The sequence below is a fragment of the Semicossyphus pulcher genome, unplaced genomic scaffold (genome assembly GCF_022749685.1).
Source record: "Semicossyphus pulcher isolate SPU_LCO1_2020_fin unplaced genomic scaffold, fSemPul1.0.p SCAF_4, whole genome shotgun sequence".
NCBI lineage: Eukaryota > Metazoa > Chordata > Actinopteri > Labriformes > Labridae > Semicossyphus > Semicossyphus pulcher.
The window spans coordinates 26,559,975-26,586,691 of record NW_027211715.1 but is presented as its reverse complement, the minus strand read 5'-3'; the positions used below and the strand labels follow the sequence as shown (position 1 = coordinate 26,586,691).

Here is a 26,717-nt window from a genome sequence, read left to right as displayed (position 1 = left end):
GGCACACGCGTGTCAAAAATAGGCTTCAAATACGTTGCCTGTGTAGATTCCCGGTGATGGATGTTGTGAACTATTTCCCACTGCATTGTTGTAACTGAATAATTACCCTTCTCATGTGAATATCTGCGACGTTTCCTGCCTATTCTTTATGTTTTGTCTTAGTTTGTTTTTGTTTTCTTTTTAAAATGTTCTTGTTGTTGGATATCCTTCTTATAAAACTCTATAAAATCTCAAATTGTTAAAAAAAGAAGAAGAAAAAAGTCAAACTCAGGAGCCAATGAAGTCTGTTTTTTCTGTTGTCTTTTTTAATGATGTCTTTAAATGATCTTACAACCACTTCTATCAATGTTGATACCCAATAAGTTTTTGTTCTTCACTGTTTCATTGATTATTCATCATTTCAGCTGTTTAATTATTTGTCTACATAAACACTTGTATAAAATGTCTTTCATGTTGTTTTTGATCTGCAGTTTGTATTTGTACAGACAGAAACAAAGAATCCAGGTGAATTACCTTCAGATATCTCATGTTTTATACCCATGTATATTTGGTGTACAACAGAGTGTTCTGCTCTTGGCAAAATGAGACAAAAATGCTTGCCATGGTGTCTTTTTCAAGAACAAAGTTAATCCTTTGAGGTCGTTGTGCATCCAAAGTCCAGGACTTGAGACCCATGTCCTTACAAACCTTGTATTTTCTTTCCTGTCACAAACTGCTTTCTGAATGACGAGCCGTCCACCAGAACAATAAAGCTGGGAGTGCCTCCCTTCACGTAAAACCTGTCAACAAATCAAAATAATCAGGTAGGTGTGAAGGTGATTAATGTCAAGGAGTGTTAAGAAAGGAGGAAATAAAACCTTGGCAGCAGAGTGAAAATATGCTTCACAGATAATATCTCAGAGATATAAATTCCTCTGTACAGGATTACAGATGCAAAGTATCTGTAACACGGAATAAGGATCTAAACACATTGAGGTCTTATAGGACAAAAAGGAGACGCAGGTTAAATTATATTAGAGCACAGACAAGAATACAACAAAAGTGACGTTCTGCAGGGATTTAAAAATAAAAACTCTTGATGACCATCGTACAAAAGCTCCTGTGCGCGCTCCTGCATGCATTGCTGGCATCAGTTTGAGTGTAGTGACGTCGCAGTTCAGTTAATCAGTACAGACAAGTAACTTCTCCCCTTTGATCCGTGTGCGTGAATGAACAGAGTGAAAAATTGCTCATGCTTTTGTAACTCAAATGCCAGTTTGTTTTCCATTAGTATGTATACCTTTGTATACCGTTTTTGTTGTGTATAATTATTGCTGCGCCTCGAGGTGCGCTAGCTTAATAGCGAGTTACAGCTAGGTTACTTTATATCTATGGTTCTCTGCATATTGGGTGTAACGTAGAGAGAGCTTTGAACCCACATTTGTTGACATATCTGAGATGTCTAACTGTAAATGGACCGGGGAGAACTTCAGGCTACTTCAGCCTGGATTTCTAGTCTTTGCCTAGCTTATGTTGCAATCAAACGTAGCACCCACACTACAAACAGAGAAAGTGAGGCAGGTGTTTTTATAAACAGTGTTTTGGCAGACTTGGATATAAGGCTAGATTTATTCTAGCAGAGTTTAAAGGGAACAAAATGCAGCCAAGCGAGACCGAGGCTAAGGCCGCTAACGCGTGCAAAGCATCCTGGTACTTGTAGGTGCTGACGTACAGCTCTGCATGCAGGAGAATTGCACTGACAAATGTATTGCTTCAGTTCACTACGTTTACCGTCAGCACTGATTGGGAATCCACAAACATGGTGGCAAAAAAACATATTTAATTACTTTATGTCAATGGACGTACCTTTTATGCTGCAACACTTTTAAAAGTGGCGTCTCTAGGTGGACCTGGAAGAGCGTCTCATTCTTCTCATCTTCAAAGTACAGCTGGAAAGAGGAAAAATCAGTTGCGGTTAATTAGGATTGAAAATCAACCATTTTCTTTATAATTATATACTCCAGCTAAACTGCCCTGTAGGACCATCATACTCTTGATTACTTATATTAATTAATGTATTCAGTTCCTCTCAGAATGTGGCAATAATGTGTCCCTGCTATAGTTTGAAAGGAAACGTTTATTTTTCAAATTTAAAGGGCCAGTTCGCCGATTTTCAACCTCAGTCCTATCATGCTATTATGGGGAGCTAATGCCATTATGGTAGGGAAAAATGCAATTTTGATCTGTGCCTTTGGAGGACGCTATCTGCTTCTCCATTGGGCCCTGGAAAACCTAGACTACGTTAAACGCGTCATCTGGCGGAGGCCAGGGAGCTCGCTAAACTACACATCCTCAATCTAGGACGCCCGCCTCCGATGTCATGTCTCGTTCAAAATCGTCAGGTTTTTTAGACGATCCACTGGCATATTCTCGTCATATTTCAGATTCTGTACTGCTCTGAGCCATTGCCTGCAGCAAAACAGTAGTACTTCACTCCAGAGTCTCTCGATGGGCTGTTCCTTTCAGAGGGAGGGGCGCAATGCATGCTGGGTGTTGTAGGAATGTAGAATGGAATTTGACTGACAGTGGCTTTTTCCAGGGGCGAATTGCTCCTTTAAGGATGCCAAACAAATGAGCAAAAAGTACACACTACATTGTCTTCTTTAGGATGATGCTGTGTATCTTTATCACAAGAAAAACATGCATTTTTGCTTGTCTCTAGTACTTATAATGAGGGACCAATACAATTTAGGCAGTATATACAAACCTGCAAATTTTGTGGATGATATTTTCTGTCCGCGTCCCAAGGTGGAAGTTCTTCTCCAAACATGACAGCCAGGTGATCTATGAAACTGGGGCATACAAAAAAAGGGATACTAAAAAGGAGGAATTTTGCAGCTGCATTTCTAAATGCAATTAAAATTCCATTTAAATTTATAATCTTATTTATGATTATTTTCTCAAATGAAAAGGAGAAAGGGGGACGAATGACGTATCCTGATAAGTCACAATACACAAAAATACTAGTTAGTAACTATAATCAAATAAACAAAACCAAGATAAATTCAGGACTAGAAAAAAGAACGAGAGGATTTTTTACCAGTTGTTCTCACAGAAAGCAGAGATGAAGTCACTCTGCTGGTGTTCAGGATAGAGGAAGAGGACGGGCCAATGCAGGGAGCCCTGTTCGTCCAAGAACACCTGAGCCCCTGTCACCTCCTGGGAGCTGAGTCCGTCCAGGCTCAGCTGTGATATCGCTGCTGAGGAGCCCTCATCCTTGCTGTCTGAACCTCGCTGATGAGACTTGAGGAACTTGATGCCTCGATCCTGCGTGAAACACAAAATGATGCATGATAATCACTAAAATGGATTAGCACTTATGTAATTTTAACAGAGATAATTAGAGATAGAATTGGTGTCAGATTGTTTCAGGTCAAATAAAGTTCAGGGGTGATCCCTGCAGCATTTCATTCCTCACAAACAGGTAATAAGCTACACCTGGGGTGCTTTTCTTTATGCTAACGTGTCACACAGGACTCTCTTCCTTGCATCTTAGCTCCTCCCAGCAAGGATTCGATTAGATAGAGATGCAAGAAAAAGTGAGCTCAAGTTGCCATATGAGAAATCCATTGTTCTATAATTAACTTCAGTCTTAAGTGAATCAAACTGTGGGTCACATTCGAAGGTGTGGGATTCATACACTAATAACTTGATGAAAGCACTTCCTAAGAGGATACACTTGTGTTGTAAGCTCCTCCAGAATCCTCCTCTCTCTTTGAGTTGCATTTAAGGCATTAGGAGACCATACATAAGGGGGTAGGGGGAATCATTTCCAGGTCACGGAAGGAGAGAGGAGACGAGGAAGCATAATGAAAAGCACCCCTGGTTTCAGGTAGATAATGGACAGGTGTGGTGGCTCATTCACTACCATGGAGGATCAAAGGACCTGACTTGAACACCTCTGATAGAGTGATTTTTACATATTACATATACATAGTGTTTGTAAAGTTTCACCGGTTTGATGCTTTACTAACAGAATGTTGGAGTTTAATTTTCCTCTCAGTTTAAAAAGGATGCTTACCTTTATGGCAGCCAGAAGAGCTTCTTTTTCACCATGTAGCTTTTTTTCTTTGGCCTTGGCCTTCCTGGCGTCTCTCTCTGCTGCTCTCTACGGCGCAGAAAAAAAATAAGCAGGGATTTAAACTTCACTGAATCTAAAATCTGCACCACAAAAATAATTTGCACTTATAAGTGAATGTACCTTGTTTTTATCTGCTGCTGCTCTCAGCTCAAGAAGCTTCTTGTCCTTCGGATGGGCCTTGAGCCCCTCGTCACACCACTGGAGGGCCTCTCCAAAGTTTCGCAGCTCAGTGCAACACTGAACACCTGCGAAGACATACACAAGATCTTCACATGACTTTTCTGATCAGTGGTTCAATATTATCCTGTGCTTTTTAATATCTATTGTATTTCTTTTTTTGGAATTTCTAAAGATCTTTGAGTTATTTTTGCAAGAGAGAGACCTGAATGTTTCTTGTAGCTGACAGCAAGACTTATTGAAACACTTCCTTCTGGCAGCGGGCCTCTTATTCAACCCCAAGAACACTAAACATTACATTCATGTAAAGCTTTACATGCTACATAACACAAAACTTTGGATTAATATACTGCACATCTTCGAAATTCGTAGTTTATACTTAGGATTCTTGATTTTTGTATACCTCTGATCAAGGCTTTAAGGTGGTCTGGTTTGATCTTCTTTGCAGCTGCTGCATCATTCAATGCAGATCGCATGTTACCTGTGTAATAAGGACCAGAAAAACTAGGATGAAATTAAGCATGAAACGTCTGTGGATAGGAAGCATTGCATGAAGAACTATTATTTTATGATACATCTTCTTTCTGAGCCAGTTCATACATACCCATCCACATTCTCAGTACTAGCAACACATTTATCTCTTGAAAAGATGTAAATGTACATGTGTTTTGCATGTAAATAAAATCCCTCCTCCTCACCCAGGTGGAAGTGTGCTGCCGCCCGGTTGGTGAGGAGAACTGTGTCGATCTCCTGATCACCACATTTCTTCTTCAAACCTGCTGTGTAGGACAGGATCGCTTTTTTGTAGTTCTTCTCTTTAAAATACACATTACCCTCATCTTTCAGGCTCTTAGCTTGCTCTGTAAAGAAATGAGGGGGAATGAATATAATTATTTATAGTTTCTTACACGTAGAAAGCTTTTTCACTGATAAAAGAGGTTTTAAAAAAACTTTAAGGACTTTAAGCTGTGGCCCTCCTACCCTCTGGAGGTCTATCTTCATCGTGGATCATGGCCTGGATACAAGCTAGCTCTGGGTATATTTTGGGGTCAATCACTTCAGGAGCTTTTTTCATGAACATGGGTACTCTATCAAATTCCTGCATGAAGAAAAAAAACAGATGTGACATTTTACCTCTATCAAGAATACGGTTAGCGTGTTAGCTTGCTAGCTTAAAACTACATGTTGACACAGCTCATTTTCATGGACATATTTTTTTTCTCTAAAGTAGACATCAAGTAGTTTCTTACCTCCTCCCAGTTATTTTCACTGAAGCCATTTTCATATCCCTCGGTCTTAAATCTGTCCATAAAGTCGTCCATGCCATCATCGCTGTCATATTGATCCTCTGATGACGCCATTTTTTTTAAACAACGGTTTATTACTCTTCTGTTGTGTACAGAACTTACACAAACTATGACTTTATACTAAACCAACCTTTCAGTTGTTATACCTTTACATATTCTAGAAGTTACCCAGCGCCTTGTCTACACGTGCACGAACGGTGCTACGTGACTGACGATCCGTGCGGAAACACAGCACTAGTACATTTGTTCCGTCACAGACTGCAAGGAACAGATTTTCTGGAAACGGAAAATAACTATTTACATGCATTAAGAACTATAGCCTATATGATGTCAATTAAAGCTAATGGGCCTTTACTGAATTGTTTCCATTTGATGTTTCTTTACTGTTAATCTCCATTTTTCATACAAAACACAAAATCATATTATGAAATAGAATCAGAATCCAGTTTATTGCCAAGTAGGTTTACACAAACAAAGAATTTGAGTTGGTGTTTAGGTGTAGAATACAAATAAGTAAAAAGCAATTTAACAGTAGTACTCCTACTGTCAGTGAACTTAAGTAGAGTAAGATAAAAATGGACTATAAGAATAACATATAAAAAAGCAATATAATACTAAATATGTACAACAGGTGTGATTAAAGACTTGTACAGATGTGCAGGTTTGCGCAAGATGATGGTATATAATAACATACATGTAGTCCAGTGTGTGTTAATGTAGCGCATACATCTGAAGAATTAACATTATTGTGATGTTAAGTGAGGACAAGTGAGTTTGTCGTGAGGTTTTGGTCCTGATGGACCGCAGCCTCTTGCCAGAGGGGAGGGTCTCAAAGAGACTGTGTTAAGGTTGAGAGGGGTCGGCCAGAATCTTACCTGCATGCCTCAGGGTCCTGGAGGGGTATAGGTCCTGGAGGGATAGGAGACTGCAGCCAATCATCTTCTCTGCAGAGAATTGTTGGAGACTTCACACACCCAAATTAAACAAATCAATTTTGACCATAAGCTATTAATGTCTGCTTTTTTGGAATAATTATAAAACTTGAAATAAAATATCAGGCAAACCTGGATTTTACATCCATTTTACGTAACGGTTGTACTCTTTTTATTTTTGAATGCAGGTATTGGCACTTGTACAGCTACATATTGCTGCAACTGAAATGACCCAATTGCATATAAAAGAAATTGACTTTTTCCATCAAAAATAATGTTGCTTATATATAAGAATAAATAATCCACACTTTTAAATAAGGCTGACCTTTCTTATATTGTGGTAATTGTTTTACTTGCATAAAGTACCTGAGTTTCCTTTTACATGTAACACAGGAAATGATCACTTTATCATGGTTGTATTTGCAGTTTGTACCAAGTGTCACCTAACTTCTATTAAGATGCCACTAATGCGTTACCGGTGCAAATAAACTAAAAGACGAAAACACAACAGACGAAGGTTGATATTTCTGTTTACCTCAGTGGGTTCATGTTTTTTATTTTTATAGGATCATGAAAGGCCGCAAAAAAATAAATAATGAAATCTTGCATTACATCGTGGTGACCAAATTTATCAATTTAATTAAAAAAAAAAAAGTAAATTATATGATCAAATATCTATTGTCGTATCAAGCCTCTGTTGTGACAGTGAGTTTTATATAGTAGATTTCATAATTTTGTAAACCAAAGACACTTCCTGTCTTCTTCAGGGCATAAGACGAAAGTAGAAAATATATAAGGCCTTAATGTTCTCTCCCCTTCACCTCACTAGTTGATTATATACACAAACACAGAATAAGACATTGATTCCCACATTCAGCTTGTAATTCATACAGTTTCCACTCCTCCCAGGAGATCCAACAGTCCATCTTTACTGAGAAACACCGTCTCACCTGTCTGCTGACAGATCACCTCAAACTTTGGCGTTTCCTCCAGAGCTCTCGGTCCTATCACAACAACATACGGGTATCCCAGTCTGTTGGCATCCTTCAGCCGCTTTCCAATGGTCATCTGTGTACGGTCATCAAGGACAACTTCACCTCTCAAACGAGGCAGTCTCTCTCCCAAAGTGTGAACCAGCTCCTCTGCTAAAACTGTTGCCTCATCCACCTTACTGCCCTTCTTTGGGGGTAAAACACAAACCTGGTAAGGGGCGAGAAGGCCTGGCCAGCGGATCCCCTCTTCTGTAGACATCACTTCAATGGCTGCTGCCAGAATACGGGTCACCCCGAGACCAAAGCATCCCATCTCTGCAATAATAGGCTTGTTTTGAGCATTGCTGAATGTGGCATTGAATATATGAGAGTACTTTTTGCCCAGGTAAAATGTATGGCCGACCTCTATACCCTTTGACTCTACCAGTGTGCCAGTTTTGCACTGTGGGCATTCAGTTCTGTCTGTTGACATGGTCTCTACATTAGCAGAGAAGGAGCAGCTCCCACAGACCAGCAACCTGTCCTCACCGATGTCTGCAGGCAGCTGGAACTCGTGGGAGAGTTTACCGCCGATGTTGCCCGTGTCTGCCTGCACCTGAACACATCGCAGACCCAGCCGGGCGAACAGCCTGGTGTATGCCTGGCACACAGATTCATAAGTCTCGTAAGCTGCTTCTTCACTCACATCAAAGGAGTACATGTCCTTCATGTAGAACTCCCGTCCTCGAAGCAGACCAAACTTAGGCTTTGGTTCGTCTCTAAATTTGCGCGTTATCTGTTTTTTCAGAAAAACAAACTGTAAGAAATGCAGCAAAATGCAGCAAATAAACTTTTAACTACAGAGTAAAGGTTACCTGATAGAGGAGCAGAGGGAGCTGTCTGTAGGAGAGAGTCGTCTGGTGAGCGACCAGAGTCGTCACAGCCTCCTCATGAGTGGGAGCGAGGCAGTAGTCGGCTCCGTGGCGATCTTTCAGACGGAGCAGCTCCTTTCCCATCAAGTCCCAGCGCTCACTGGTTTTCCAGAGATCAGCTGAGCACAAACTGGGCATGTCCAACTTCTGCCCACCAATGCCCTGCATCTCCTGGTCAATTATTCTCACCTGTAGATTTAACAAGTTAATACAATTTTTTAAGACCGAAAAACCCCTAAAAACCAGAAAGCAAAATATTATATGCAGAAGTCTTTTATTTTGATTTTAGCTTCTATAAGTGGTCTTCTATTTTAAAATTACATCAATCCAAAACATTCAGAAAGTTTAATGAAAATAGGAGAGCAAAATCCAGACATAAACAACAGCTAGAAAAAGTAACCAATTTTAAAAAACAAAAAGGAGAATTCTAAAAATTATACATTAAAAATCAAAAACTGTCCTGAAGAAATAAACAAAATAATAATAAAAACAATAATATTGTTTTTAAAAATCCAGAGTTATTACTTTTACAGCATACACTTGTAAGATTATTATTATTATTATTATTATTTTAATGATTTCAAGTGAATTTCGTGTGTAAATATGACATAACCAAATTCAGAATGCTTACTTGATTTTAAAAAATATCTTTGAAAAGTCTCACCAGCTTCTCCATGGAGCGGACAGTAGCAGGAAGATAGTAGTAACACCCGGGGTTAGAGGGATAGATGAGCCCGGCCTGCTGCATAAGCCTCTGGCTTTTACATGTCACCTCTCCTTGCAGCCGGGTGTCCGGCCCCACATCACGCAGGTTTGCAGGCTGGTAAAGTCGGGAAACAAGAAGAGTGGGCTTTTGGATATGTCTGGATTTGGTGGAGGCAGGAGCGGTGGCATGTTCAGCAGCACACCCTGAATGGCTCCTCCTCAGAAGTACTGAGGTTCTGTGGAGGCGCTGGAGGACTCTCGGCCAGATCTGATTCATTATGGGCTCCATGATAGATCCAGACCTGCTGGACAACAGGAAGAAAAATACTACATATGTTAACTTAAGAAGCACTTAGAAACTAATGTGTGGGATCTATCTACTTTACTTTACCATTTTATTCTACTGAACTATAAGTACTAGTTAAATTAGTAGAATTTCTAATGACATTACTTATAATGCATTATTATATAGACGTACTAGAAGTTGAACTTAAGTAAAGGTACTTCCTCCACCACTGACAAAAACACGTGATCTCAGTGCCTTACTTTATAGGAATATTAAAAGATGGTCGCAGCATGCACGTAGTAAACAGGTATAGTCAAGGACGTCTCAACCCAGGTAACTTTAGGTTGAATCCACAAAATATATGCCCTAGATTATTACATAAATGCTGATAATTCAAAGCTGTGGTTTAAAATATAGATACAAGTGAGTCGTAACACATGTCCAAAGTTATGTCCAGCAGTGACAGTTCACAGATGCGTGTTAACAAATGTTTCTAATATACAGTTTAGTAGTTTGGCTAGCTAAGGTTAGCTTCACTTAGCACACAAAAACGTATGCAAAACTATTACTTAAGACTGACCTTGAGACCGAACTACTGTTTAACTGTTCCGAGTAGATTATCTTTGCAATTGTACAAAGAATTTAATTTCTATTAAGTTGTTAAGCTGCAAAACGCTGAAGGTCCCTCCACCATGCTGCTGTCTTCCTTTGCTTCAAGCACGGAGGCTCGTTGCTGTAATGTTGCATCGCCCCCTGTCGGTCTGGAGTAGTAACCGCGTGTCATCGTTCTCAGTGTGGTGGGAAAGGGGAATGTATTCAGATACTTCACCCGACTAAATTAGTATTAAGGAGCTCATTAAAAAAAAAAACAGTAAAAAAAGAAGACAGATAGTTCAATGTTCAGCAGACGAGTTTTGTTACAGGTCAATTTCGATATCTGTAGGCTATTTGAGCTTTCAGTAAAATGTAATCTCCCTTATTGGGATATACTTGCACTTTTAATAACATTGCACATTATTGCATATGTATGTATTTAAATAGCTAAGTATATCCTGTATTTATATAATAGTCCACAGAATATTTTACTTTATTTAGTAAATTCCCTTTTTTCAGTTTTCTTCGCTTGATTAGCAATTAGTGACTTGTTGGAACAATAATCGTATTAAAGCCCTTTATTTATTAACTGGTATGCTTATTCATAAAACAGGTGTCACCATTGTAATAGAGAGTTGAAACAGTAAGGCATCAAACTGTCACATGAAGAGATCTCCTGGTTTCTGCTTTGCCAGTTACAGTATAATGTCGCCCTCTAGAGGCAGAAAAGTGTCTCTGCACCGGTAAACCATAATACAGTAATGTTTAGGCATCTTTTTTTTAACCAACATGACGAAATACACAAAGACCAATCAGGCAAAACCAGGAAATATGTCTGCACCAAAGGAAATAATGTTTTTATGACATTACTGAGGTCCCGAGTGGCCCTTTTTCTTTTTGTATTTTTATGATATTTAAATGTGTTTTTATCACAGAATACAATTTATTATGTGTATAGTTTTAACAATTATTCAGGGAGGTAACTCAAATATATGTTCAAATATAAAGTGTATGGGTTAACCAGAAAAGTATTATTGCACATAATGAGCATAATATAACCTGATATTGTAGGTGTTATTGCACATGATTTTAGAAGTTGCACATTGTGATAAAAGTCCCATCATGCTCCATTTGTCCTTCTGCTGAATGGGGAGGAGTTCTTACAGTCTCATGGCCTCAGGTAGAAAAGACTTCTTGTGCGCTCTGCGGTGGTCTCAGTCTACCGCTGAAGGTGCTCTGGTAGGACTCCAGTGCGGCGTGCAGGGGGAGAGCGGTGTTGTCCACGTTACTGAGGAGTTTCCTCACCATCCTCCTCTCAGACACTTCCACCAGAGACTCTAGTTCCGCTCCCGGGACAGAGCCAGCCTTCCTGATGAGCTTACTGAGTATGTTAGTGTCCTGGTGCCCCGGCACACTACAACGAATGGGATGACGCTGGCCACCACCGAGTGATAGAACTTGTGGTACTGCAACGTTAACTTCAATAAAGATTTAAATACTCTTCCATCCTGGTTTAAATAAAATTACTAGTAAATCTAGGTCTATAATATAAGTTATCTCCACTGTTACACTTTTAGTTCTTCTCACAGAACAGAAGATGCATGTTTCTTGTTTCATACATGAGAAATAAAGATAAAATACATGGTAAAATATTTGAGACACTGTTTTTGTACTATTGATGAGTTTTTATTGAGCGTACTGTCACATGTAATTCTTGCCTTCTGTTGACATGACGCTGCGCTGCAGTCTGTGATAATGCACTGTTACCTACTTTATAGCACTTTATGCCAGCAATTTGAATCCATTATTCCCTCAGTCAGTCAATGACACACGGGCCCCTGATGGTCAGCTCACATGGCATCTGTGTCTTCTCTTTCAGGTGGACACTGTGGACGACACACACACACACACACACACACACACACACACACTGATGTATTCCTGAGCCAATTAGGTGTGCGTCTGTTTCTTCCATTTACCTTGTTGCTCTTGTTGTAAGATTCCGTCCTCAGAGAAAAGGGCGACTGAATGTCTCCTTCAGATACGAACAATCCCATTAGGACGGAGTTTATCTGCTCACATCACATTTGCCTGTTTGGCTTTATACTAAACATTGAGTTGTCATTTTCAGTGTTTCAGGACTTCGGTCAAGGTTTCTGGGAAATACAGTGTAGAAATACACGTGTGGTGCTTTAAATGTACTGAATCAAACATAAGAAAGGATGTACGTCTGGTTTTAGAAGCGAAAGGAGCACAATTAAGTCCATGTGGAACCGAAAATTAAAGAGTGAATGTTATTTCTTTCCAATATATCTACAATATAATACAAGGTGGTAATCAGGCTGCTAAGTAGGCTACTGACTGATTTGAAATTACAAATGCTGAGTCATCCACTTAAAATCATGTTTCCTTAATAGAGATTGAAGCTTTATTATCAATTATTTTTAGTTTGCCTTTACTGTAAGGACTCAAGCTAAACTATTTCAAAAGGGAATAAAAACTGTCCATGAAAACCCTCAAAGCCAAAATGCGCGAACATTAATCCTAACCAAGCTGGTCCTGGAGCTTGGGGGAAGCTTGCACAATGATACGCTCTTCTTATCCGCGTCCCACTGGGTGACAAACCAAGTTAAACAAATGAAACAAAGCTGTATGAAAAACAGGCTAAAATAAAGGTTCACAGGGTTTGTACCTAAAAGGCTGGATACTGAGAGAGGAGCTTTCTAATTCAGTAAATGCTACAAGCTTTTCTGCACCATAATGTCTGTTAAATTGCACAAACACTGAGCACCGGTTTAGCTCAGCGCTTAAACTGCGCATCCCGTACACAGAGGCCACAGTACTCGACATGGTGGCCCCGGGTTTGACTCCCACCCTCGACTGCTTTGCCGCGTGTCGTCCCCACTCTCCCGTCCCCCGTTTCCCACACTATCCACTGTCCTGTCTCTCTCAATAAAGGCAAAAAAAAGCACAAATATTGTTTGAATTAAATTTAAGAAACCACCTTTTTAGTATCAGAAAAACAGTCAGGGATAGAGTCTAAGTCTCTTATTTTCAGTTCATCAGGGCATGGCAGATGCCTTAGGGTCATTTAAGGTAATTTAGGGTCATTAAAGGTCATCTTCATCATCTCTCCAAGCCATCATTATAACCAAAGGAGTCCTGATTACAGCAATCAACAGAGCGCATCAGGGTTAAAATCATTAAGGTAACATACGTATACGCATATGTTTTCTTGCTGCTCTGAAAAATAACAATATGGATCGGAGGAAAACCCTTTGTTGCTCTCTGTGCAGTCATAGCTTATTCACAATTAGCAGGCAAAGCAGTAAATAATGGCAACAAACATGTTAGCCAGCATGCTAAGTCAGGCTAACTTTATAGACCTAAAAGTCCCAACTCAAGATCTTTTACTGGGTTTTTGCAGAGCTTTCAAGCGTCGTCGTCTTCTGTTGTGATTTCATTTAGAGAGCATTCATGTCTTCAGCTGATGAACACAAGCTTTGGAAATTTGTGTATCTTGTAGTATAACGTTACGGTGCGTGCAGTTATAGGAGGACACGATGTTCTCTGGCTCAGTGCTGAATTGCTGACCACAGCTGTCAGAGGTTCCCCAATCTCGCTGAAACAAGCCGCTTACAAAGGCAACAACAAAACCTAAACATGTGAAAAGTCAGGAGGTGGTTCAGGGCCTGAAATCAGACTCGTACATTGTGGTTATTTTGTGCGACAAAGCAGTAAATTATCACTGATTTCACCTCTCACCTTTCACCTTTTATGAGAAATTGAAAGGGCAGAATGGATGCAGAATACAGGCCCGGAACAACAGCAAAATTGTGCCACAAAATATAAAGAAAAACATGGATATCTTCATAAATCACTTGAAATACTTGTTTGGTCTTTTAAGTTTGCTTGAGTGCCGTCTATCTGCTAAACTTTAACTCAAGTTTCATTAAGAACAAAGAGCCAAAACAGCAGTAAAGGCATCAATCATTGACTAAGTATCTATTTCCACACTAAAAACATTTTTTGGTGCTGCCATATGTCAAACTAAACATAATATAATTTCATTGACATGCTAAGTGGGACCTCCAGCGTTAATGATTGAAGTCAAATGTCTTCCAGAGTATCACATCCCACCATCAGCAGCATCCTAACGACCTGCATGATGGACTGTCAACATTGATTTTCTTCCTCTTATACGGACAAAAAAACTGCTGTAAAGACCATCAAAGTGCTGTACACACATGAAACACCTGTTAGACTGCGGGGCGGGGGACACTTTAAATCACTTAATTATCCATGCAGCGTGGTGAAGGTCGCTGTAATCACGGCCTTAAAGCACATCATCACGGAGAGGATGAGGAGGCTAATGTGATTGTCTGTCGAGGGTCGTAAAAAGGATGACGGCTGTCACTTTCTCTGAGACGGCTAAAGATGGTGGAGATGACCGGAAACATAAAGGACTTAACTGTCATGACAGAGGATGTGAGTGTGTGTGTGATGGGATGGACTAAGACGCCAGTAAGAGGGAGGAGGAGGAGGAGGAGAGATACTCAAAGGTGGATGCTACATAATAAAAGCCGATGTAAGCGCTGGTCAGGGAAGGAAGACTGCAGCGAGATAACAGATCACAGCTCATTGAGTTTCAGAGAGCGAACAAACAGAACAGATAGACCTCCGTGCAGTCAGACAGACGGACAGGTATCCAGCATGCGGGCTCTGGTGGTGTTGCCTCTGCTGTTGTGTGCAGCGGTGCAGGTGGAGCAGGTGAGAGCGGAGGTGAAGGCGGTGAAGCTGTGCGGGCGAGAGTTCCTGAGGGCCGTGGTGTACACCTGCGGAGGCTCGCGCTGGAGGAGGTTCCTCACGGAGACGGACGTGGACGGTGAGACAACTTCTCCTGCAATAATTTATCTTTAATTAAAAGAAGGGATTTTTCCTCTTTGATTGAAGAACAAATAGGATTAACATTGTATTAGACTTTTCTCTCCCTGTGTAGACTTAGCCTTAAAGTGAAATATGCAGTTAGTCAGTAAATCAGTTGCCAAATGACCCATATGGAAAATGAAATGCCTCTAATCATTCCTCGTGTTTATACCAACCTCGAGAGCTCTCCTGATGCGCTTTGAGTTTAATAGATGATGGACAAAAACAACAATCCTTCTGTAAAAATAATGTGTTCAAAATGTATCTGAAGTTGTCTGAGTTAAGCCAATCAAACAGATACTTATAAAGTAGTAACCTCTTTGTTACTATCCCTCCATGTCAGTTAAACACAAATACAGGACCTTGTTGTGAGCAGATAACTGTGGAAGATAACCTAATTTTAAATATACTTAAACTTTTGTAGTCTACTAAACTCTGTTTTCTACTTTTTATAAGATATCTGTAAGAGATGTCCTAATTTCATCCTGTAGAAATATCTTTTCTGATCCACACAGATTTAAAAACAAGTGTAAAATCTAAAATTAGTAAAAACCAGTGAGATCATCTTTCACTGCTTGTATTTTATCTCTTTATTGGATTGCTTTTTTGCTTTAAACGGCTTCCGAGGTCGGCCTGTTTTATCACCTTTATTTCCCTTTATTCTTGTTGACCTTTGCATTTGGTTCTCGCCTCTTATTGCCGTGACTTCACTTTTTATTCTGTCGTCTTCCTGAGTTCCTGCCTCTGCATTGTCTGTCAAAGCACTTTGTAAACATGGTACTATATAAATAAAAGTTATTATTTTTATTACTATTATTACTAAATTGAAGGGGTGCTGGTTTACCTCAGTTGGTAGAGCAGGTGTCCCATATACAGATGCTACAGTCCTCAACGCACTGATCACAGGCTGACTCCCGATCATTTGGTGCATGTCTTCCCCCACATTTCCTGTCTCTCTTCAGCTGTTCAATCAATAAAGACAAAAGACAAAAAAATCAGCTTTAAGTTCTGAAGGTTCAAAGAGACAGACATTTATTTGGATGGCTTATCGATATTTTGCAGTAATTCTGGCGAACGAATCCTGAATTTTTAATAAAAATTAATGAGATGACCTGAAACTTTTTTTTTTACCTTTTGACAGCATTTTTCATTCCCTTTACACTGTATGTTCTCATGTTACTTTCACTCAATTAGGCTCAAATGCTGCATACTTCTACTCAAGTGCAGTGACTTTATTTTGCATGTTAGATGGAATCTCTCGGACTGAAACTAAGGAGATGCTTTCCACTCTTGTGACCTTTTTCTTAAGTTTATGTTCCTTTAAATTCAACCAAACTCCTGTTATTCTCACTTCACGATCTGTATATCATTAGTTCATTAGCTGCAGTACAGTGAGTGTACAGACACACAGGTGACCCAGCGCAGAGTCTGCTGTCGTACCTTATTATTTGAGAGGAGCGCTCATATCCTGATTAAAAGCTGCCGCTGTGTGTTCCCCCTCGCTGCCTCGCTGTCTGTCACACACACACACAAACCCAGTTAGCCGATCAGTCGTGCTGATTACAAAGAGTAAAGTGACACTGTAGAAGACAAATAACACTGAGTTAATCTGCAAAGTCATTTAGAGTTTCCTTATTCAATGGGAACGTACATAGAGCTCAATTATACGAGACTGATTTAAACACCAGTCGATTATGTCATCCTGCTGGAGACAAACTTTAAGTAATACTTGGAAACAAATTGAAACATGTAGTGAAAGTGTTTTTATTTACCGTTCTTTGTGTTTTGTAGTTCCAGGTTTGCCCGCAGGCGATCACAGCAGTTTGGAGGACCTGAGCGGCAGTAATCTGGGCTCCCAGTTGACCAGACGGGACATGAATAACATCCTGACCACCGTGTGCTGCCAGGTGGGCTGCAGGAAGAGCGACCTCACCTTCCTCTGCTGAGGCCGACCCCTCTCTTACTCCTCTCTCATCCTCCAAGTGACCAAAGTGACTCAATCTGAAATCTGAATCCAAATGCTGACGTTTCAAAACAATATAATTGCTGCATTGCATGTACGATCATTTAAGCTGCTATTTTGTAATTGCTTTGACATTTTTGTGAGGTATAACTTTTTGTAGAAGTTAATGTGACCTTTGGAGCATCTGTGAACATGTTTCTGACACCTAGCTGGAAGATTTACATGTGCAACCACAAGAATGTGTTTAATTATAAAAATAAATTAAGAAATGGAAATTAGGAAATAAAGCTACATTGCACTCAGGGATGATATGAAAGCAGGCAAAGAGGGGACAGATGTCTCAGCCGCAGCCTGTGTCCTGTATGTAGCAGTCAGTCTCCACAGGGTTTCTTCTCTGCTCTGATGTATTTATTGGAAACTTGTATTCTATCATTTCGCTATTATTTTGGCAAATAAATGTTCTTGCACAGAGCTTACATTCTGCGAGGAGTGAGTCTTTTTGAAGTGGCAGTCTTGGACACTAAAATAATAAAATATCAACAACAACGCAGTAATTATGTGTGGGGAAAAAAGAAACCAAAAATGAATGCCAACAATAAGCAACAAGGTCCTCAGTGCTCGTCCAGCGGGGGACCTTTATGTTGTGTCATTCACCCTCTCTTATTCCACTTGTCACATCTGGACTGTTGAATAAAGGCTTAAAAGTCCAACAAAAACAAACAAACAAAAAAACAGGCATAATCTACAAACTTTGAGCTAAGTGCTCATAATGACGAGCATGCTAACGTGCTAACTTTTAGCAGGTGTTTTTAGCAGACTTGCTTTGCAGGTATTTGGTTAAACCACCGTGCATGATACATCTCCTGAATGCACTGGGACGCATCATCTATGATGTGACCCGGGGTCATCACATGTTTCTGGTCTTTCAACATCAGACACCCTCGCCCAGGTGACCCAGCCGGGGTTGATCAGGCCCCGACTTATGTCCCAGTCGCAACCGCCCACGGATCAGCCATCTTGATCCAAAGCCATCCGCCTGCTTTCTGCGGCTTTGCTCACGGAACAAATGGCCCTCTTTTTTGAGATACCTAGTCGATTGAGGACGGCAGCTGAGCAAGCGTCCTGCAAAGCCTCGACAGCCCGCCTCTATGGGCTCATACTGCGTCTTCCAGCACCTGTTCTGACACAATTCCACCAGTTCCTGGTATTTTGCCCGCTTCCTCTCGTTGGTCTCTTCTATGCACAGACAAAAAAAAGAAACAAGACAGAGTCTACAAACTTTGAGCTAAGCGCACATAATGATGAGCATGCTAACTTTTAGGAGGTTTTTTAAGCAGATTTGCTTTGCAGGTTTTTGGTCAAACCAAAGTATTGCACAGATACATTTGAGAACATTGATGTGTTTAACACGTTCCAGATGATTCTATGCAACAGTTGTCAAAAGAAAACGAAGAGTCAGAGAATAACAAGACTTGTTTCATTGACTGAGAAATATTACATTTTGATTTTGTTTCAGGTAATTTTGTCAAATTTTCATTGACACTGCACAATTATTTCAATGCAAATGAAAAAAAGGCTTAAAAATACAAAATTGAACTACACAAAACTAGCCTCTTTCAAGTCTCTATCTAAAAACAGATACAGTGATATTGTGTTGGTTGAACAGACAAAGCTACAAATAGAGATAATGAAGTTGTTGAAAGGCTCTAATCCCTCGGTCCATCCCAAAAAAGCTAAAGAGCTATACAGAATATACAAGAATACTCATGTTCATGTTCCTGAGAGGGACACAATCATGCAGATATTACTTCACTCAAAGAAAAGTGCAAACACAGTTTCATCCAGTTATAACTTTTATTGGTTTTGGAAAGAAGCAAACTAAGTTTCTCAGTTCATCTTAGCGTAGTTATGTACTGTACAAACAGCTTGCACATGTGTTTGAGGTTAACGGTACAGAACCAAAAAGCATTCTGGCTTATAGCACACATAGACACACTCCCTGCTCTCTTCCCAACAATAACACAGGTCACTGACACTCAGCACAACACGTCATTTCAGTACTATCTATCATCATTAGATGCCCCACCTTGTACTGCATGCTCTGCATGCAATAATGAATTACTGCAGGACAAATTCACTACAGAGATGAAGATCTGACAGTTTTGTTCCATTTTTTAACTAGATGTAAAGAATTATCAGAGGACTAACAGAGTGAGTTATGTACTATAACATGACTTTAAAGGCGAAAGACATGTTACTTGTAGTGTAGTGGTCATTAAAAACAGATGCATGATGGGATGTATATGGTGGGCCTCTGTAGATAATGCTGTAGTGACTGTTGCACTGATAGCTTAAAGGTAACAGCTTCCTGTCAGACATGTGGGTCCATCCAGGCGACTGAACGAAGGACAAACATGACTGAAAGGAAACGTTACCAAACTAATGCGCGAGCTAAATGGCACCAATCATCATCGCCTTGCATTGACGTATTAAATACAACCTCAGAGCAGTTAAAGGTTCTCTTTTAGATGTGCACAGGAATAATCTGCTCAACTGCACGGCTCGAATTTGATCTTTTTATTTGCCAAATAGCCACATGTTGAAACCTATGTCTGATCAAAAGTACTCTATCATTATAAAGGAGTATCGACATGTTACTTATCGTCTTTTTGCTCTAAATTCAGCCTAAGATTCTTCTGCAGCAGCGCTGAAAGGACCATGATTGGTTGCATTTAGCAGAATGCCGACATACGGTACAGTACGGAGATCACACACACTTTTTGTTCTTCATGTTGAGTGTCAGAGCGTTCAGGAAGTTCAACATCATCAGCACAGTGTTTTTTTTACACATTAAACAATATAATATTTTTTCACTTTTATCTGTTTTAAAAATATTCAGCTTATTCTCCTTAACAGAGGACTGACTGTCTGGGGTACACACACATAAAATACAAAAAAGAAAGCATTTTGGTCAACTTAACCTTGCTCCACAACCTCATTCAACTCATGTCATCTCACAGAGACCATTACGATTATGCAAAATAAAGCCATGGATTCAAGCGCTGGTTGGATGATCGGGGGTGTGATCATGTGACAGTCAGGGGGGGGGTTTAGGTACCACAGAGGTGAATGGAAACAGGTAAGAAAACAGGTCAGACAGGTGGTCAAAGTTGAGGGATTTCTGAATATGTAGATGTGGGGAACTGAGAATGCTGGATTAATACAACCATGTTTTCTTCCTGTTTTATCTGGATGAAGTTTGAATAATTAAAAAAAATAACAAACCATGCTGGTCCCATTGAACAAATCCTGTTCCAGCGCTCACCAACTTCACCTGTTGTTAAAGAAAACGTTTGCTTTTGTCGTCTTTGTCGTGACCTTGTTACAAGTTCAACAATTTGGAAATACGCTAACTCACTTTTTAACAAGAGTTATGTGAGAATATTGATGTCACTTTTAGGCCTGTCTGTTAAATGTTCAGCTGGAGCATTGACACCGTTAGCTTAGCTTAGCTTAAAGACTGACCACAGGGTAGAAACAGCTAGCTTGACGCTGTGCAAAGACTGGCTCTGTGAGGCTAAATTTAGAAACAGCTTTGAGCTACATTTTTACCTTCTCACAGTGACAGTGCTAACATGCTAGTATTTACCATGTTCTCCATATTAGCATAGTATGTTAGCATGATGACATTTGCAAACTTGCAGCACTAGAGGCACTGGAAGAAAAGTTAAGGATGTTCAGTTCAGAGTTCAAGCAGGACCAAATTGGTGGACCAATCTAACTACATTGCTGTGCATAGAGCCAAGCTGCTAGCATGGCGAAAAGTCCTCTACTGATCGAAAACTAGCACAATATAGCTCGTTTAACCCCTGAAAAACTATATCTCAACATTTTTACAATTAGTTTTTTGTACAATTGAACAAACATGATATAATCTGTTGCTGGTAAGCTTTTTTTGTACACTAACGCAGAGCCAGGGTAGCTGTGTCTGCTCTTTATGCTAAGCTAACCGTCTCCTGGCTCCAGCCTCATGCTAAGCAGACAGACATAAGAGCGACATTAATTTTCTCTAACTCTCAGAAAAAGAAAAGGCCAACATGTCAAACTATCTGTTTAAAGTGTGGACCTCGCCCATGGTATAACTAACTCTACAGTAACACTGCTTTCACAAAGCATAACACAGCATCCAGGAAGATATTTATCTTTTTCTTTAAATTACCCGTCCCCACCCATATAGAGCTCAAATCTTCTGTTGCACTTGAGTTAAAAAATTATATCTGAAATAAATTCAAAAATTATACCTTATACTGTACACAGGTTACCCAACTACACAGATAACAAAAAAAGAGAGAGAGTTCAAATATTTATACCTTTAAGGGTTCTGAGTCGTGTGATACCATTCAAATTCTATTCGTATACAGAATCACATGTTTTATACAACAAATCGTCGTCATCAATAAATAAAAATAGAACGCTGTCATGTACTCTGGAGGCTATCACTGCTGCTCTGGGAACAACAGAAAGGCTATCTGACAATACGAGGAAAACACCAAACGCCCTTTAAGATATATATTATTGATTTAAAATGACACTTTGTACACTTGTTTTGTTCTGACGGGAAAACATAGTTTCTTATTTTGCAACCAGTACACTGATTTATCATTGCAGCTGCCTAACTTAACTAAAACCTCTTCATGACTGCATAATCCAGAGAAATAAAGTAACAGTTTGATTGACTGATCAGTGCATTTATATTTAAAAGGATGAGATCCAAAGTCATGTGACCCTGTAGTACCAGTAGGTGATGCATGAATATCTAAGTTTTAATGTAAATAGTTGTTCCCGTGTTTCAGTCGATTGAGAAACACTTCTCACTAAGCTGTTCGTGTCCAAATGCATCAGTAAATGCATATACTTGCTGGCAAATGGCTGCCGTCTCATTCCTCGAGCTCAGACTCAGACAGAAGGATTTTTCATAGAGCTGTTTTTGTAATCTGCTAATGAAGGTGTAAAACTTGCTAATATTCCTGTCCCGGGCCTTGCTTCACTTTAACCCAGCGTGTCTTACCACTGAGATCTTATTCACGGTAGGTTTTTTACAGCCAAATCTTCCTGGACAACAAACATCAAGTTATCCAGAGCTCGATCTGTCCACGTCTTCGGTCAGGCAGCTGCAGTGAAAGTTTAAAAAACACACCACCACACATTGACCAGAGGAGGATGGAGACAGAGGCACAGACTTCAGAGGGGAGGAAGAACCCAGGTGTCTAACTGCAGCAATACAGATGTTATGAAATGAATACAAATACGATAATTACGTGACCTAAAACAGCTCCACGATGCTATATGCAAGTTATACAATACTGCTGGGTAGGCTGCTGACCGGTCGGTCGTTATGGGTTCAGAAAGGGTTAACGGAAAGTCTGTCTGGTGTCGGTTTGTCTCTGTCCTCGGGGTCAACCTCAGTCCACTGCGATAGATTCGCTCAACAGTGCCGCTCTCAGCAGCAACAGTTAGTTGTCAGCCAGGTATTTTCCTGAAACGCAGCAACAAATCAAAGAAATGGAATAAATTGATGCACATTGTAAACTCATTGTTGTGTTCCTCCTTTCAATTATCAGTCTGCAGTTTATATTTATGCAATTATGGTTTAGTGATAAAGGAAAAGGTAATTTAATAAAGCACTTGACTGACTCTCAATTAGATCAAAATTAAAAGACATCGAGCCTAACTATATTAGTGCCTATTATCATCCCTTACCAAAATTATATTACAGCTTGATCTACAATCTAGCAATATATTGGAGAATAATACACTTACACTAATTGAAAAAATCTAAAATGTGTAACTCATAAAAACTCAAAGGCAAACATAACTTAAAGATACAATCTCAAACTTTTTCGTGTAAATAAATGTCTGTTAAGTCTCTATCTATTGCTAAATGAGGTAACACAATGGTGATTGAGCCTATGGCCCCCTGATGAAAGCCTTTGTATTTGCAGTATATTGTATTTTTATGGACTGGGTGTCTGTGGCCACATTCGCTGAAAAAAATCACAAGCGGCACCCAGTTAGTGACGCGTTTTCCATCAGCCAGCAGTGGTTGGTCTGCCAGAGAGGGTAGGCGGAGCTAAGCAGCTGCTTTTCCGGTCTCTGCAAGTGTTAGTTAGCGAGTAAACAGTAATCTACTATGGCTGAACAAACAAAAAAAAGATCGATGACTACAGATACAACTTCAGAAATAAGTGAAAATCCAAAGAAAAAGAAACAAATTGGACGCTCAGATGAAGGCAAACAGTCTAAAAGGGAAAGCGACCGTCAGCGACGTCTAGTTAAATTGGGAAGTGTGCTCCGAGAGCACGAAACTAAAATATTCGAGATTGTATCTTTAACTTAGATTGACAATTTTCATCAAACAATCTTCAGTCCTTTATTCTTTGGTAAATAGTCTCATAAGTTTAGAAAGGTTTGATCCACTTGATTGATGGATTTCAGACCTTCAGTTAACACCAGTTAATTAATCACTAATGTTGGCAAACTGACCTGCGGCAAACCTCTTCTTGATGAGGGAGAAGCGGTATCCTGGCCCAGCCAGTTCAATGTCACAGCCTGACAGCGTGCTGCCCTCACTGGTGAACTGCACCGCCAGTGGAGCCGGTTTACTGGGGCCTTCTGTTAGCTGAAAACGTGCTAACAACGATCCCACACCTGAGGGGAGAGGGTCAAACAGAAAGACGTCTGTCAGCCACGGGGAATGATTTACTCTTCTTACAGAGACAGTGACGTGCAAGAGGGGAAAAATTCAGTTCAACAGCTCAGGTGAAGTGGTGAAGTAGAAACTACTCTGAAAGGATGGCAGATGTAGCTATATTTAATGTTTTTATTGTAAGAACAGGCCATCGCTTCAGAGACTGTTTAAAGCTTGCTTAATACAGATTTGAAGAAAGCACTGAATGAGATTCATTTAAAAAGGAATGATTGATTTTTCATCAGAGGACAATAAACAGACAAAAGACATGATGCAGAGTATTACATTTAAAAGTGAACCATGTTTAACTGACAGTTAAACTGATCATGCTCGAGTCTGGTTACTTTTTCTATCTTAAAGAAAACACATAATTTGGTTTATTGTTGCTCTCCTGAAGAGCAGGTAAGCCCCGGAGCCGTTCTGCTCAGTAATATGAGAAACAGGCCGACAGTTTAAATGACATCGGATGACGTCAGTTATATCCCACGGTTGATGTTACTGTTTATATCATTAGAGAATAAGAGAAGCTCTGGAAACATACAACAACACACTTTAAGTTTTGCTGAAGTAACTGTAATTCATTTTGTAGACAGAAGGAGGTGCTGTTTACTTTAGGCTCGACAACAACCTTGGAATCTCTCCTTTCCTTAAGGGCAGCCTGCTTAGCTGCAGTCACGACTCAAAGTCAGTGTTAGGTCAGAGTTTAAAACTGTCCAGATCTACAGGCCTGCAGAAATGTTTAATTTAACTTTAATCTCTTCAATTTGTATTTGATTTTTTTAACACAGGGCTAAGTGTTTCATACTGAAACAATCTAAGTGACCCTTAAAAGTTCCATAAAAATCTTCCAAAAATGTCACAATCTGCCCCGGGTTAGTCATCAGATTGTTTTAGATCCAGTATAACATCTGATTTTTATAAATATAGAAGTAAAAGCAGGACTCTCTCATCACCTCGCAACAAGGCTTTTCTTTAGAAGAGATCAACTTGACAGTATAACATCACACAGTACACACCTCCGTTTTCAGATTTCTGTGAGATGTCAGGAATCTTCCAAAGGATTCTTTGCTGCTCCGCATTCCTGTCACGATCACAAGACAACAGAAAACATCCTTTTAGAAGCCTCTAAGATGGTCTGTCACTTTGTTGACTTTTGAAGAAAAGTTTAAGATACTTTACACAACTTTGAGGTGTCTCAGTAATTTCATGTATATATTATAATGACTAACAGATAGAATATTGTATAAATACTTTCTACACAAACAGTCTCATCAGTTGCTTAGTGAATTTGTGGTTCCACCGAGAGGTTCTTGTTAAGTACTACGTGGAGTTTCTGGGAACTGTAAGGAGCCCTTATTTAAATCCTCATTTTCAATAAGCTTTTATAATGCTGTGGCGTCTGGCATGGTGTTGCATACTACACACTTGTCCCTTTACAAACAAAAACAAAACAAAAAATGTAATGTAAATACTGTAACAGAAAGTGCATAGTAATCAAAATAGAATTCACTCTAAAACAAGGTGCAGACTGTACCATGCAGCAGGAGGTAAGACCGCCTGTAGCTTTGAAACCCCTCCATCGACAGGGACGAGGAACTGCACGTTGTTGAGGGCCATCGCCGTCGTCATGGCCTCCCCGTTGTATTTGTAGTCTATCCTCAGGTCGGTGCTGGTGGGCTCACATCTCCAGCTCACCGCTAGATTCAGAGGAATCGACTGGAGCCCCTCTGCTGATACCTGCACACAGAGATTGTTCAGGGATTTCAGCACAACAACACACTGTACCTAAAGTTTATTTTAGCACCCTGCAAAGCATGGGCATGATCAATGGGCAATAGATGCAGTGTGTAATTTGCAAAACACACTTTAAAGTGAAACCGAGGAAGCTATAGGGGCTGCTGCGAATCTCTTTGCTTAGTAATACCCCTTTCCCACTGAAATTAGCGCGTTGACGCAGGTTTTTCAATTTCATCCGATTGTCTCTGTTACCATTGCCAGTGAAGTATACTCCTTTTGGTCTCTTTTGTGCTGCACCACCGTCTGATGTCACAAACAAGCCCGAAACGGTTAGTAAACAGTGAAGATGTTACGGTGGTTAGGTCTTTATATTACTCATTCATTTATTACCCTATTCATAAAACTCGACACCAACAAATTTGTAACTATGTTCGAGCGCTGCTTGGACGGAGACAGGAGGAATTTGTAGCTGAGATGACAAGGAGTCACAGAAGTTACCGACAGAGCATAGCATCGCGCCGAAAAGGGCTAGGAGATTAGCACGTTGACACTGGTCATTGCTGATCGGAGCCGAGGCGATAATTACCCGAGTCTACTGCAGAGTCATTTGACCCGGGTCTGAATGACGATTGTAGCCTTTCCCATTAAGCAAAAAAGCCGGGTGGCTATAGCTATAACACCCAATGCCAGGCTTACCTGATACTTGAGCATGTCCACGTTGTAGTACGTCGCCTGGGGCTTCTGCTCTGCCACCTTCTTTAGATGGGATATCAGGTTTGGCATGTTCACCCAGAAGTCCTTGGAATCAGCCTTGGCTTGAGATGTATTGTCGCTGGTAGGGAAAGCATGTAGTAAAGCACAGTTAAAGACATCTTATATTACTTAGTGATTTGTACAAGGAATATTCTGTCACTTACTGTGTAAAATAAGAGCGCAGCCGACAGCGGCTCAGTTTTTAAGTTATGTTCGACAATAATACCTATCTTATTTGGCAGCGAATTACTTTGCAACACTGAGCTTCACAGGCTGATACTAAGAGGCTTTTAGTTGGCATTTTGATTTTCTAATTAGCCACAAGAGGTCTCCCTCACACAGATTCTATAACTAGGTGGATTTTAGGGAAAAAATAACAATGACTTCTTGATGAAATCATCCTCCATTGTGTGGTGATTGTGGTTAACCTACTAATGGTTACAACACAAGGCTGAATCCACTGATCATAAACAAAGAAGAAAACTGACCGCTGTAAACTCAGATGACCTCATCATGACTCCAAACGCGGTCAGCATCAGTGGTCTGAGATGATCTCATTAAAGTTT

At 40.1% G+C, this 26,717-nt stretch overlaps 4 protein-coding genes across 5 annotated transcripts in view; 1 reads left to right on the top strand and 3 right to left on the bottom strand.

Annotated features, from left to right (window-relative positions):
* Nucleotides 1-288: 288 nt before the first annotated feature.
* ttc4 (tetratricopeptide repeat domain 4) lies at nt 289-5,784 on the bottom strand. The gene is made up of 10 exons (XM_069680124.1): nt 5,548-5,784; nt 5,279-5,396; nt 4,996-5,157; nt 4,701-4,778; nt 4,241-4,365; nt 4,061-4,147; nt 3,080-3,306; nt 2,747-2,831; nt 1,846-1,928; nt 289-779 (listed from the first exon to the last, which is right to left on the bottom strand). The coding sequence occupies exons 1-10, from the start codon at nt 5,656-5,658 to the stop codon at nt 680-682; spliced, it is 1,176 nt and encodes a 391-aa protein (XP_069536225.1). The 5' UTR covers nt 5,659-5,784; the 3' UTR covers nt 289-679.
* A 1,270-nt stretch (nt 5,785-7,054) lies between these two features.
* On the bottom strand, nt 7,055-10,110 carry pars2 (prolyl-tRNA synthetase 2, mitochondrial). Of its 2 annotated transcripts, none has more exons than XM_069680272.1 (4): nt 10,011-10,110; nt 9,104-9,449; nt 8,383-8,628; nt 7,055-8,303 (listed from the first exon to the last, which is right to left on the bottom strand). In XM_069680272.1, exons 2-4 carry the CDS (start codon nt 9,431-9,433, stop codon nt 7,422-7,424), a joined length of 1,458 nt encoding a protein of 485 aa, XP_069536373.1. In that variant the 5' UTR covers nt 9,434-9,449; nt 10,011-10,110; the 3' UTR covers nt 7,055-7,421. The 2 variants fall into 2 exon arrangements, with proteins under 2 accessions (XP_069536373.1, XP_069536372.1); XM_069680271.1 differs by having other exon boundaries at nt 9,104-9,446.
* A 4,627-nt stretch (nt 10,111-14,737) lies between these two features.
* Nucleotides 14,738-16,896, top strand: insl5a (insulin-like 5a). The gene is made up of 2 exons (XM_069680550.1): nt 14,738-14,909; nt 16,742-16,896. The coding sequence occupies exons 1-2, from the start codon at nt 14,738-14,740 to the stop codon at nt 16,894-16,896; spliced, it is 327 nt and encodes a 108-aa protein (XP_069536651.1).
* A 1,852-nt stretch (nt 16,897-18,748) lies between these two features.
* The window catches only part of sgip1a (SH3GL interacting endocytic adaptor 1a), a 35,488-nt gene continuing 27,519 nt past the window's right edge, over nt 18,749-26,717 (bottom strand). Inside the window, exons 20-24 of the mRNA XM_069679398.1 lie at nt 26,095-26,230; nt 25,196-25,398; nt 24,678-24,742; nt 23,457-23,621; nt 18,749-22,449 (exon numbers count right to left, since the gene is read on the bottom strand). Of these exons, the coding sequence (XP_069535499.1) occupies nt 22,427-22,449; nt 23,457-23,621; nt 24,678-24,742; nt 25,196-25,398; nt 26,095-26,230 (592 nt within the window). The 3' untranslated portion in view covers nt 18,749-22,426. The remainder of the gene's footprint in view (nt 22,450-23,456; nt 23,622-24,677; nt 24,743-25,195; nt 25,399-26,094; nt 26,231-26,717) is intronic.